At 39.2% G+C, this 13,425-nt stretch overlaps 1 protein-coding gene across 1 annotated transcript in view; it reads right to left on the minus strand.

Annotated features, from left to right (window-relative positions):
* Nucleotides 1–5,336: 5,336 nt before the first annotated feature.
* Nucleotides 5,337–13,425, minus strand: part of LOC140183544 (uncharacterized) — a 44,355-nt gene continuing 36,266 nt past the window's right edge. The window contains exons 2-4 of the mRNA XM_072231994.1: nucleotides 9,643–9,861; nucleotides 7,104–7,486; nucleotides 5,337–5,738 (exon numbers count right to left, since the gene is read on the minus strand). Of these exons, the coding sequence (XP_072088095.1) occupies nucleotides 5,337–5,738; nucleotides 7,104–7,486; nucleotides 9,643–9,861 (1,004 nt within the window). The remainder of the gene's footprint in view (nucleotides 5,739–7,103; nucleotides 7,487–9,642; nucleotides 9,862–13,425) is intronic.

Genomic DNA, 13,425 nt, shown 5'->3' on the forward strand with positions numbered 1-13,425 from the left:
TGAAGAGGTCAGCTGGCCTTACTACAGGTTGATACCATGTTCATCTATGTATTTTCGGGGCAAGTTTCCTCCATCAAATTTAGTGTCCACCATATAGTGCCATATATGCTTGGAAAGCTCTTGATTTCTACTTTCCAATGCCACTAGAATCATCTCATTTGGAGTTTTGTAGCTCAAGATAGACTCCATTGAAGAGGGCAAGGTCAGGCTGCAAATTCTGTTGAACATGCACTAGCACGTTGCCAACTTGGTTTCCAAGTTGCCAACGTGCTAATCCTCCTGGCAGCACCAATTTGGGCGTTGGCAACTTGGAAACCAAGTTGCCAACGTGCTAACTCATCCTGATTGCATCAAATGGGCGTTGCCAACTTGAGGACCAAGTTGGCAACTTGCTTCTCCTTCTTGCTTCAAGATCTCCTTGCACCATTGTCTTCTTGCTTCATCACCTATCATAAACCAAAGAACTCTTCTCAAAGTTTTGCCATCTTATGCATTAAATTTCAAGGAAATCATTCACCTTAACTAGCATATAAACTTCTTGAATTATTTGCATAGATTATGTCAAATTTCACTTAGTTCTTGATTCATGAATGCATGGAAGAAAAGTTCACAAATTTGTCTATTTATTTCAAAGAAAATGAATGAAGCTAAGCTAAAACTAACTAAACTAACTAGTTAAAGTGGTAAATATGCGAATGCATCACAACACCAAACTTAAAATGTTGCTTGTCCTCAAGCAATAGAAAATGATTTGATAACAGAATTTAAGATGCACAAATATTTAAATAGAGAGGAACTCCTTTCAAGAACTCTATCATCCTTAGTTGTGTAGCCATTTATTCAATGCAAATGATCAAGGTTAATTTACTTTTTTATCAAAATGCTTACTTTAATACTAGACTAGCTAGATTTATTAGACTCCTTTTTCATACCTTAGCATCTAATCCTTAACTCAATTCTTTTCTTTCCAGTTTCCTTTGCTTCAATTGAGCTAAATATCTTGTCTTAAGGCGGCTTTTTAGCATAAGCTTTCAATCAACAATCCCAAACCAGTTGGTTTAAGTTGTTAAGTGTTGAAACACTCTTAAAGATTTACTAGCTCAAGCCTCTCTCCTTAATACATTCTATCACAGGCATATAACTTTGGGATTGTACTTGGATAGTGGTGTCCATCACCTCTTTGGGTTGCTAAATGTTCTGTTATGGAGCTACTCTTGAATTGGGGCTTTCAATCAATGATCCCGAGTTAGTTAACTCAAGTTATCGGGTGATGAAGCACCCCTCGGATTTACTAGCCCAAGTATGTCTCCTAACATCAATCACCACAGACACATATCTAAATTTGGTCATTGATGCCTAGCTTTTCATTTTTTTTTTTCATTAAGGACTTTTGTGCTTTAGATTTCTTAAGCCTTGTAACTTGTAACCAACTAGTCTTGTATAAACAAGCATCCTCTTGAGTTCTTGAACCTTGATTCATTTACAAAGAAACCATGTATACTAACATTCTCTAAGAAACAACTTCATTCTTTCTAAGCCAAATTTCTCTCTGTTCTTGTTTAAATTTCATCTTTTATTCAATCATCAAACAAAAGGACTTAGGACAAACATACATTTCAAACATGATGTAGACATGAGAATGCATAACACAAACATAAAAATGCATAACAGAGGGATCTTAGAAGGTACACATGTTTCAGATGTACATCTTCTTTATTTATTGAAATATTAAAAGAAACTTCACCACCTTTAAGCTTTGGGTTCCTTTCCTTTGCCCGATTCTCCTTGCTTTCCTTTGCCTTTTGGATCTTGCTTTTTCTTGCTTCTTATTTCTCCTTGTTGTTTTGTTGTTGATCTTTCCTCTATCTTTCTCCATATTCCCGAGCTCACCATCCTATCTTTTAGCCTTTCAATGTTGAACTTTACCCTTGCAATTTCCTGTTCTTCTAATATCTTATGTGCTTCATTGAATGTTTGGATTTTTGGGTTGAGCACTGGGAGTGTTCCACAAATGTAGCTGAGTTTTTCTTGAGTGCACATATCATACTCAATTCTATCTCTGTGTCTAGCTTCTTTAAACATTCTGTTTTCATTGAATTCTCTGTAAAGCTTATCTTCTCTATCATCCATCCTTTGAAGAAGCTCCCTTTGTTGAGCTTGCTCTTTCCTCAACTGAACCTGCTCTTGTATTACTTTATTCATGGATCTTTCATATTCAGCAGTTGAGTTGTTGATGGCTTCATACATCTTAGTATATTGCTCTTGTTGAAGTTCCATCATGTGCGTTTGATATTCCCTCTGCTGCTCCATCCATTGAGCTTGGGCTCCTCTTTGTTGATCCATCAATTGCCAAAGATCTCTTTGTTGTTGAGCTTGCTCATTTTGGCTTCTTTGAATTTGTGAGTATTGCCCGGAGATTCCTTCTAACGTAGCTTGAAGTTGGTTCATGCTTAATGCAGCTGGTTCTTCTCTATCTTCTTGTTGTTCTCCTTCTCCTTGCTCCCATTCTTCTTCTTGCTCCTCCTCTTGCCTTGTTTCTTTCCTCCTCTTTCTTCTTGCTAAAGGTTGCCTCTCTAAGTGGGTTGTGGTGACATACTCCATTAACTTCTTGGTGATGGGTTTCCCAGTGGAGACTATGTCTGTGGAATCAAATTCTTCAAGTGGCACTCCAGCTTCTTCACATAAACGCAAGATAGTGCTAGGATATCCTAGCCAGCCGTCTCTTTGGACACCTTCGGCTATGCTAATGATGTTCTTGGCTATGGTTTCTCCCACATCTATCTCCCCTCCTTTCATTATACAATGAATCATTATAGCTCTGTTCAATGTCACCTCTGAGTTGTTTGAGGTGGAGATTAATGATCTTCTCACTATGTCATGCCATCCTTTTGCTTGAGGTATGAGATCACCCCTTCTGAGTTTGAGTGGTTGTTTGTGTGAGTCCAACACCCAGTCTGTGCCTACTTTACATAAATCACTTAGAACATCCACACACCTTGGGTCATATTTGATCCTCTCCTCATAGCTAGGTTGCTTGAACCGTTTTGGTTTGGTTTTTAGCACTCTATTGATGGTGTCTGGGCTAAATGGAACTACCACTCTTCGTACATAACTCAAGTATGGTTCTTCCTCCTCATCTTTCTTTATGACATTAGCATAGAACTCATGGATGAGAAGCATACTTACAATTTGGGGTTGGTCACATAGAAGCTCCCATCCCCTTTTTTTAATCACTTTGTGTATGTCTGGGTATTCTTCATCTTTTAGCTTGAAAGGCACCTCGGGGACAATATCTCTGCTCATCATCCAATTGAAGATGCGTTCATGGTATTCAGATTTGAACCTTCTTTCATCAAATGTGGGTTGCTCTTGCATGGGTTGCTTATCCTTCTTCTTCCTAGCTCGTGTTGATGAGGCCATTGAATTGTGATGGTCGAATCTTCCCAACACCAAACTTGAAGCAATGCTTGTCCTTAAGCATACAAGAAGTGTAAGTAAGTGAGGCTTAGATTGGTAAGCTTATAGGGTAAGAAATGAAGGTTTGAAAGTGATTGAAAGGGATTTGTGGAGTGAAGATGGTACGGGTAGTCTAGAGACTAAAGTTTGTGAAACAAGTAAGAATAATAAGGGGAGTGTTTTCGGATGACTTGGTGAAGCATGGTGGTGGTCTATATATAGAAGTGGAAGTGAAGTGAGATGTTGTTGGGGGTTCATAGTTACTTTGCATGGTGGAAGCATTGTTTTAATGGTTTGGTTGTGGCATGGGAAGTATGAATCTTCTAGCTAATGCATGTTGAGTGGTTCTTTCCAAAGCACAAACTCCAAGGCACATGTGACTTCCTTTTTCTTCTATGTGCATCCGTGAACTCCTCTCCCAAGATTCTCCATCACTTCTTTCTTTCACTTCCCTGCAACAAAAATTAAAACTTTGAGATTCTTGAAAACAAACTCTTGACTTTTGCTATCTAAATTTTTTTTTTGAAATCCTAATGAGGCCTTAATTAAAATGAAAAATTTAATTCTGAGGGAGTTTTTATATGCTGAATTAAACTAAAATGTTTTTTCTAGCATTTTATGCATGCATGGATACCAAACTTAGTTTGTGACTAAGTGTTGCAAAAAAAATCTGCATTTCTTTAAGGTTTGTCACACCAAACTTAGTGTCTTGCATACACTATATGCTATACTCTTTTTTTGTTTTCTTAGATATATGATGCACCCTTTCATTATTAACTACTTAAAGCATAAAAATAAAAGACTCCTGTGCATGGGTTGCCTCCCATGAAGCGCTTGTTTATTGTCCTTAGCTTGACAATGCAGCCTCCTTTTTCATGCTAGCCATAGTACAGTTTCTTCTTTGCTCCAGGGGCCACCAAGATAGAGTTTCACCCTCTGCCCATTGACTGTAAAGGTCTCTTTTGAATTCTCATCAAGTAATTCCACTATCCATGAGGTGATACTTTGGTGATGGTGTATGGACCATTCCATCTAGACCTCAGCTTCCCAGGGAAGATCTTCAGTCTTGAGTTGAATAGCAACACCTTTTGGCCTGGTTCAAATGTTCTTGGAGAGATTCTCTTGTCATGCCACCTTTTTGCTCTTTCCTTGTATATTCTAGCATTCTCATATGCCTCCAATCTGAATTCTTCCAATTCATTGAGTTGTAGTAGCCTCTTTTCTCCTGCCGCTTGAGCATCTAAATTCAAGAGTTGAGTGGCCCAAAAGGCCTTGTGTTCAAGCTCTACAGGTAGATGGCATGCTTTCCCATACACTAGCTGAAATGGAGATTTCCCTATGGGTGTTTTGAATGCTGTCTTGTATGCCCAGAGTGCATCATCCAGCTTCCTTACCCAATCTTTTCTTGTTGCTCCTACAGTTTTCTCCAAGATTCTCTTTAGCTCTCTGTTGGTAAGTTCAGCTTGCCCATTTGTCTGGGGGTGATAGGGTGTTGCCACTTTATGAGTTACTCCATATTTATGGAGAAGAGAGTTCAATTGTTTGTTGCAAAAGTGGCTCCTTCCATCACTTACAAGTCCCTTTGGCACTCCAAATCTAGTGAAGATGTTTTTCTTTAGGAATTGCAATACCACATTGGTGTCATATGTGGTTGTGGCTATTGCTTCAACCCATTTCGAAACATACTCCACTGCCACCAAAATGTATTTGAAAGTGTAGGAAGGAGGGAAGGGTCCCATGAAGTCTATTCCCCATAGATCAAAGAGCTCCACCTCTAGGATGAACTTTTGAGGCATCTCATTCTTCTTTGTTAGGCCACCTGCTCTTTGGCATTCATTGCAATGACTCACAAAATCTCTAGCATCCTTGAAGATGGATGGCTAGTAGAATCCACTTTGAAGCACCTTTGCTGCAGTTCTTTCAGCTCCAAAGTGACCACCATAGCTAGAGTTATGACAATGCCACAATATGTCCTTCATCTCCACCTCTGGCACACATCTTCTAATCATTCCATCTGGGCATCTTTTAAACAAGAAGGGTTCATCCCAAAAGAACAACTTAGCTTCATGTAGCAGCTTCTTAACTTGTTGCTTTGTATATTCTTGTGGGATGCTTCTGCCTGCTTTGTAGTTGGCCATATCTGCAAACCAAGGGATGTGTTGAATCTGCAAGATGTGTTCATCTGGAAAGTCTTCATTTATTGGTTGAAAAGTGTCTTGACTCCCTTCTTGTGGTAATCTTGATAGATGGTCAGCAACTTGATTTTCACTCCCTTTTCTGTCCTTTATCTCAATGTCAAACTCTTGTAAGAGTAGTATCCATCTGATTAGCCTTGGTTTGGCATCCTGTTTTGACATAAGATACTTAAGAGCAGCATGGTCAGTGTAGACTAAAATTTTAGATCCGATCAAATATTGCCTAAACTTATCAAAAGCATATACCATAGCTAGTAACTCTTTCTCTGTTGTGGTGTAGTTTCTTTGAGCTTCGTTCAATACTTTACTTGCATAAAAGATGACATGGAGTTTCTTTTCCTTCCTTTGCCCAAGCACAGCACCAATTGCAAGATTACTTGCATCACACATGAGTTCAAAAGGTAATCCCCAACTAGGTGGTGTGATGATTGGTGCTGTGGTGAGCTTGGCTTTTAGAATTTTAAAGGCATGCTTACATTCATTATCAAAGAGAAATGGATTGTTCACCACTAGCAAATTGCTGAGTGGTTTTGCTATTTTGGAAAAATCCTTGATGAATCTTCTATAAAACCCAGCATGCCCTAAGAAACTTCTAACAGCTTTCACATTAGTTGGTAAAGGTAGTTTTTCTATAATTTCTATTTTTGCCTTGTCAACCTCTATACCCCTTCTTGAAATTTTATGACTAAGAACAATTCCTTCGGGCACCATGAAATGGTACTTTTCCCAGTTTAAAACCAAATTGGTTTCTTGGCATCTTTTCAAGACTAGGGTAAGATGATGCAAGCAAGTATTGAAGGAATCACCAAAGACAGAGAAATCATCCATAAAGACTTCAATAAACTTTTCTACCATATCCGAGAAGATTGATAACATGCATCTCTGAAATGTAGCTGGGGCGTTACACAATCCAAATGGCATTCTTCTATATGCAAAGACTCCAAATGGGCATGTAAATGATGTCTTCTCCTGGTCCATGGGGTCAACCACTATCTGATTATAACCAGAATACCCATCAAGAAAACAATAGTAAGCATGGCCCGCTAGTCTTTCCAGCATTTGGTCAATGAAAGGAAGGGGAAAGTGGTCCTTTTGCGTGGCATCATTTAACCTCCTATAGTCAATACACATTCTCCACCCTGTCACTGTTCTTGTTGGGATGAGCTCATTCTTCTCATTGACAATAACAGTCATACCACCTTTCTTGGGTACCACTTGCACTGGGCTAACCCATGGACTGTCAGAGATGGGGTAAATGATCCCAGCTTTGTACAATTTCAGCACCTCCTTTTGAACAACCTCCTTCATTGTGGGATTTAACCTTCTCTGAGGTTGTACCACTGGTTTAAAGTTCTCTTCCAAGAGTATCTTGTGCATGCATATAGCAGGGCTTATGCCTTTCAAGTCATCAATGGTCCATCCTAGTGCATCTTTGTGGGATCTTAATACTACAAGGAGTTTTTCTTCTTCATCTGCACTCAATGTAGAATTGATGATAACTGGGAAGCTGTCCTTTTCACCAAGGAATGCGTACTTGAGATGAGAGGGTAGTGGCTTTAACTCTTGTTGTGGCGCCTCTTCCTTCTTGGTTTCCATTGGTTCCTCTAGTTCTTGCAATTCGTTCTCCTCTTGTTCTTGGGTATTTTGGACTTCATCTTGTGTCACTTGATGGTTTGCCTCAAATACTTCTTCAACCAATGAGTCCACCATATCAATCCTCATGCAGCCTTCTTTTTCAGTAGGATATTGCATTGCTTTGAAGACATTTATGGTCATTTGTTCATCATGTACTCTAAAGATCATCTCTCCCTTTTCCACATCGATGATTGTTCTTGCTGTGGCCAAAAAGGGTCTACCAAGAATGACTGAGTTGTTCCTTTCTTCATCCATATCTAGGACCACAAAATCAGCCGGGAATATAAAGTTTCCCACTTTCACCAAGAGGTTCTCAACTACTCCATTTGGTATTTTGATGGATCTGTCAGCAAGTTGGAGTGACATCCTCGTGGGTTTAAGCTCTTGAATCATCATTTTCTTCATCATGGTGAGGGGCATTAAGTTAATGCTTGCTCCTAGGTCATAAAGTGATTTGTCAATGGCCATGTTCCCAATCGTGCAGGGTATGAGGAAGCTGCCAGGATCTTTGAGCTTTGGTGGTAGCCCTTTTTGAATGATGGCACTGCACTCTTGAGTGAGAATCACTGTTTCTTTTTCTTGCCAACTTCTCTTCTTGGTGATCAATTCCTTAAGAAACTTTGCATATAATGGCATTTGTTCCAGAGCTTCTGCCAATGGGATGTTGATTTCGAGTTTCTTGAAGATTTCTAAGAACCTTGGGAATTGTTGGTCCTTTGCTCCTTTATGTATCCTGTTTGGGTATGGAAGCTTGGGTACATAAGCTTTTACTCCTTCATTTTTGTTTTCTTGTTGTGGCTTCACATTCCCCTTGTTATCGTGGTGGTTTTCTTGACTGGGTGGTTTGCCTTGTAGCTTGACAGCCTCTTTACTTCTTTGAGATGTTGAAGCCTTTTCTTCATCTTGCCCTTCCACTTGTTTCTCCACTGTGTCTTGCTCCTTGGGTTTTATTGCTTCTTTATTCGAACTTTCTCCAACTACCTTGCCACTCATCAACTGCAGAGCTTTACATTCTTCTCTCGGATTGGGTATTGTGTCACTTGCAAGAACATTGGTTGGCCGTTCAGCTTGTTTGGCTAATTGTCCCACTTGTCGCTCAATACTCTTCATGGTGGCCTCATGTTCCTTTTGTCCCTTGATTAAGGTTTGAGTGGTTTGAGCAAGTGCTTGCAAGGTTGCTTCAAGATTTGAGATTCTGGTCTCATGATGGTCAATTGGGGATATGATGGGGGTTGATTGTTGTTGTTGGAAGTTATTGGGAGGATTAGTGTGGTAATTTTGTGAGTTGGATGTTGGTGCAGGAAAGTTGTTTTGGTGAGTTTGTGAATTATTATGAGGTGGTTGATATGTGTTTTGTGTTTTTCTATATTGGTTAGTGTTGATGGCATGGTGATTTTGGTTATTTGTGTTACGGGTGTGGTTGTGGTTGTTGTTCTTTTGCCAATGATTTTCACCCCACTTTAGATTGGGATGATTTTTCCAGGATGGGTTGTATATATCACCATGAAATTCATCCTGCGAATTTGAAGTATTCTGCATGTACTGAACTTGTTCTTGTGGTTGTTCAACAGTGGTCCCTTCACCTTGGCCCCATTCAAGTGATGATTGATTTGTTGTGTTCACCGATGCTAGTTGGAGGCCATCCATTCTCTTTGTTATCATTTCCATTTGTTGCTGGATCTGTTGGTGCATTAACTTATTTTGTGCCAAGATAGCGTCAACACCTTCAAGCTCCATCACGCCTTTCTTTGGGGCTGGGTTATGTTGCCTCTCTGATGAGTAATAGTACTGATTGTTTGCCACAATCTCAATGAGGTCTTGAGCCTCTTCTGCTTTATCATGTTGAGTGATCCTCCTGATGAGTAATCTAGTCCTTTCCTTGCTTCTAGATTTAAGCCTTCATAGAAGTTTTGGAGTTTGACCCAATCACTAAACATATCAGGTGGACACCTTCTCATCAATGTCTTATACCTTTCCCAGGCTTCATATAACGACTCCCCGTCCATTTTCCTAAAAGTCTGAACCTCTGTCTTCAACTTGATGATCTTTTGAGGTGGGTAGAACTTTGCTAGAAATCTGCCCATCAGGTCATTCCAATTGTCGAGGCTTTCCTTGGGGAATGACTCTAGCCATTGAGTGGCCTTGTCCCTCAAAGAGAATGGGAATAGCAGCAGTTTGTAGACATCTGGATGCACTCCATTTGTCTTCACTGTATTACATATCCTCAGAAAAACAGACAAATGTTGATTTGGGTCTTCAAGAGGTCCCCCTCCATAGGAGCAGTTGTTTTGTACCAAAGTGATGAGCTGAGGTTTCAACTCAAAATTGTGGGCATGAACATTTGGAGTGGCAATACTGCTCCCACAATGTTTTGGATCAGGGATGGTGTAAGAAGATAACACCCTTCTAGGTGGTCCATCATTGTTGTTGACCCCTCCAGGAGGATTGTGCATATTGTCCTCCATGACTTGGTCTTCTCCCTCTGATTCCTCTTCACCAACTATCCCCTTTCCTCTTTCTGCTCTCCTTATCCTTTGGAGGGTCCTCTTGTCTTCAGGATTAAGTCTATTAGCTCCTGACATACACAAACAAAACCAAAATCACAAGTGAGACACTCTATAACTAGAGTGGAATTGAAGTTAGTCAAACAAAGTGTCAAACAGTTAGTGGGCTCAGCAAAAAAATAAATAAAAAAATGCTTAATCTAAACTACCATTTACTTAATCATTGTCAGTCCTTTCCAATCCCCGGCAACGGCGCCAAAAACTTGATACGCAAAAATTAAGATTTCACGTAATTACCGGCAAGTATACCGGGTCGCATCAAGTAATAAAACTCACTAAGAGTGAGGTCGATCCCACGGAGATTGGTAGATTAAGCAATTTTAGTTAAATGGTATATTTAGTCAAGCAAACATGGTTTTGAATTCATGAGAATTGATTTTTGAATGTACTTGCAGAAAATTAAATGACAAGGAATTTAAAGAACTAGAATAAAGGAAGAAAATGAAAGTAAATAGCTGAAAAATTAAAGTGCAAGAAACTTAAATGACATGGAAAGTAAATTGCAAGAAAGTAAATGTTGCAGAATTTAGAGAGCAGAGGAAAAGATTGCAGGAAGTAGGAAGCAGAATATAAGTGACAGAATGATAAATTGCAAGAAAGTAAAAGGGAATTGGGTAATGGGTATTCAAAATAACTAAAGAACAAAAGAGATGAGAATTAATGATGGAGAGATCATTAGGGATCAGAGATGTAAATTATCATGGATTGACTTGGTTCAACTCCTTCTCAATCATGGGTATAGATCCATGGCAGATTGTGAATAATTGGATCCCAATCTCTTGGCAATCCAATTTCTCTCAACACAATCAATTGCCACTCTCGTGATCTAATTGGTCATGAGAAGAGGTGAAGCTCAATTTCTAATCCAAAGCCACACAACTTCCAGGATCTCAACCAAGGGAGGTTACATCTCACATACCAACCCAAAGTGTATTGATCAAAGAAATCATGAAAGGATAACTCTAAACTGAATTCTATGGATTCTTTCTCAAGTTCACCATACAATTCATATAGATTCAATCCTTCTCTCGAATGTAATTGAATCTGTGAAGAACAAGAGTTTCCTCTTGGATGAACCACTTGAATTGAGAAAGAGAAGAATTGTTGTCAACCCATTCAAATAAACAGAGCTCCTCCCCCTAATGAAGGTGGGGTTTAGTGAATCATAGCTCTAAATTCAACAACTATTGCAAAGATAAACATTAAAATTGAATAGAGAAGAAATTGAAGAATAAAGAAGAAGTTCTTAAAACTAAATTTGAAAGTTGCAAGAAAGACAAAATAGCTTTCGGGTAGCCTCCCGTGAAGTGAAGAATGCTCACAGAGTCCAAGTAAAAGTAAAAGTAAAAATCTCAAAAAAATTAAACAAAAACTCCCTAAGTACAAAATTTGACTCTATTTATACTACTCCTAAGACTCATTTGGAGGTCCTCAATTGGGTTGGCAATGTGGGCTTTTCCATGGTTAAGTTCCTGGTCCAATTAAGGAAGAATACCCCTTTGAAAGTGGTGAAGAGAACAAGAGCAATTCCTCATCAATTCTGGCCCATCTGGGCGTTGTTGCCAAAAACGCTAGCTCTATGCACGTTGGCAACGTGCAAGGAATTTCCTGGGCACCAGGGTTGGTGCTTGGGCGTTGCCAGCCCAAGTTGTTGCCAAACACTTGGCCTTTTCTGAATTCAGTTTTTAGTGCCCAAAGTAGCCTCTTGTTTGAGCTTTAATTTTGTGTTTCACTATAGACTATCATACATGGTTAGAAAGCTCTGAATGTCAGCTTTCCAACGCAATTGAAAGCACCTCAATTGGATCTCTATAGCTCAAGTTATGCTCCTTTGAAGAAGGTATGATCAGGCTGCCTGGCATTTTTGGTGAACACGCCCATGATAACGCCCAAGGTTTCTGGGGCTCTAAATGAAGCTGGCTTTTGAACCTTCAAATGAACTCCAATACCTCACTATGATATATGGTTGGAAAGCTCTTGATGTCTACTTTCCAATTCCACTGAGTTCACCTCATTTGGAATTTTCTAGCTCAAGATACACGCCCTTGAAGAGAGCAACATCAAGCTGCCTGGGCGTTGTTGCCCACGTTGCTGGCAAACACGCCAGCAACAACGCCAGGCTCTCTTTTCTTCTTGGCTTGGGCGTTGTTGCACACGTTGCTGGCAAACACACCAGCAACAACACCGAGATGATTTCCTCCTCCTTGCTTGGGCGTTGTTGCCCACGTTGTTGGCAAACACGCCAGAGACAACGTGCCAACATCTCCCCTGGTAGCTTCCTGGCGTTGCCAACTTGGTCTTCAAGTTGGCAACATGCAATGTTCTTCCCTGGTGGCTTCCTGGCGTTGCCAACTTGATCCTCAAGTTGGCAACGTGCAATGCTCCATTTCCTTGTTCTTGGGGCTTAAAGTTGCCTCTAATTTGAGCTTTCATTTCATGCTCCATTATGGACTATTATATATCGTTGGAAAGCTCTGGATGTCTACTTTCCAATGTCATTAAGAGTGCACCATTTGAAGCTCTAAAGCTCAAGATATACGCCATGGAAGGTGAAGAGGTCAGCTGGCCTTACTACAGGTTGATACCATGTTCATCTATGTATTTTCGGGGCAAGTTTCCTCCATCAAATTTAGTGTCCACCATATAGTGCCATATATGCTTGGAAAGCTCTTGATTTCTACTTTCCAATGCCACTGGAATCATCTCATTTGGAGTTTTGTAGCTCAAGATAGACTCCATTGAAGAGGGCAAGGTCAGGCTGCAAATTCTGTTGAACATGCACTAGCACGTTGCCAACTTGGTTTCCAAGTTGCCAACGTGCTAATCCTCCTGGCAGCACCAATTTGGGCGTTGGCAACTTGGAAACCAAGTTGCCAACGTGCTAACTCATCCTGATTGCATCAAATGGGCGTTGCCAACTTGAGGACCAAGTTGGCAACTTGCTTCTCCTTCTTGCTTCAAGATCTCCTTACACCATTGTCTTCTTGCTTCATCACCTATCATAAACCAAAGAACTCTTCTCAAAGTTTTGCCATCTTATGCATTAAATTTCAAGGAAATCATTCACCTTAACTAGCATATAAACTTCTTGAATCATTTGCATAGATTATGTCAAATTTCACTTAGTTCTTGATTCATGAATGCATGGAAGAAAAGTTCACAAATTTGTCTATTTATTTCAAAGAAAATGAATGAAGCTAAGCTAAAACTAACTAAACTAACTAGTTAAAGTGGTAAATATGCGAATGCATCAGATATTATTGGACTTTATTTCATTTTTCTTATTTAAATAAAAACATTTAATAATATAATTTAAAAATTCAAAAATAAATAATTTATTTTTTTAATACTTTTAATTTTTTAAAATATTTATTATTTTTTATTCACTTTATAATGCTACACCCAGACAATTGACTTTTTTTGCTGCACTTGTTCAAAAATTTAGGATAATTAATTTAATAAAATTAAAATTAAATTTTTTTGGATATTTTGTGAATTTTTTACAATTAAAGAAAAATATTTTTTTAGTTTAAAAATTTAAAAAATAATAAATTTACAGATCTGTTATTTAGTAG

The sequence above is a fragment of the Arachis hypogaea genome, chromosome 1 (assembly GCF_003086295.3).
Source record: "Arachis hypogaea cultivar Tifrunner chromosome 1, arahy.Tifrunner.gnm2.J5K5, whole genome shotgun sequence".
Lineage (NCBI taxonomy): Eukaryota > Viridiplantae > Streptophyta > Magnoliopsida > Fabales > Fabaceae > Arachis > Arachis hypogaea.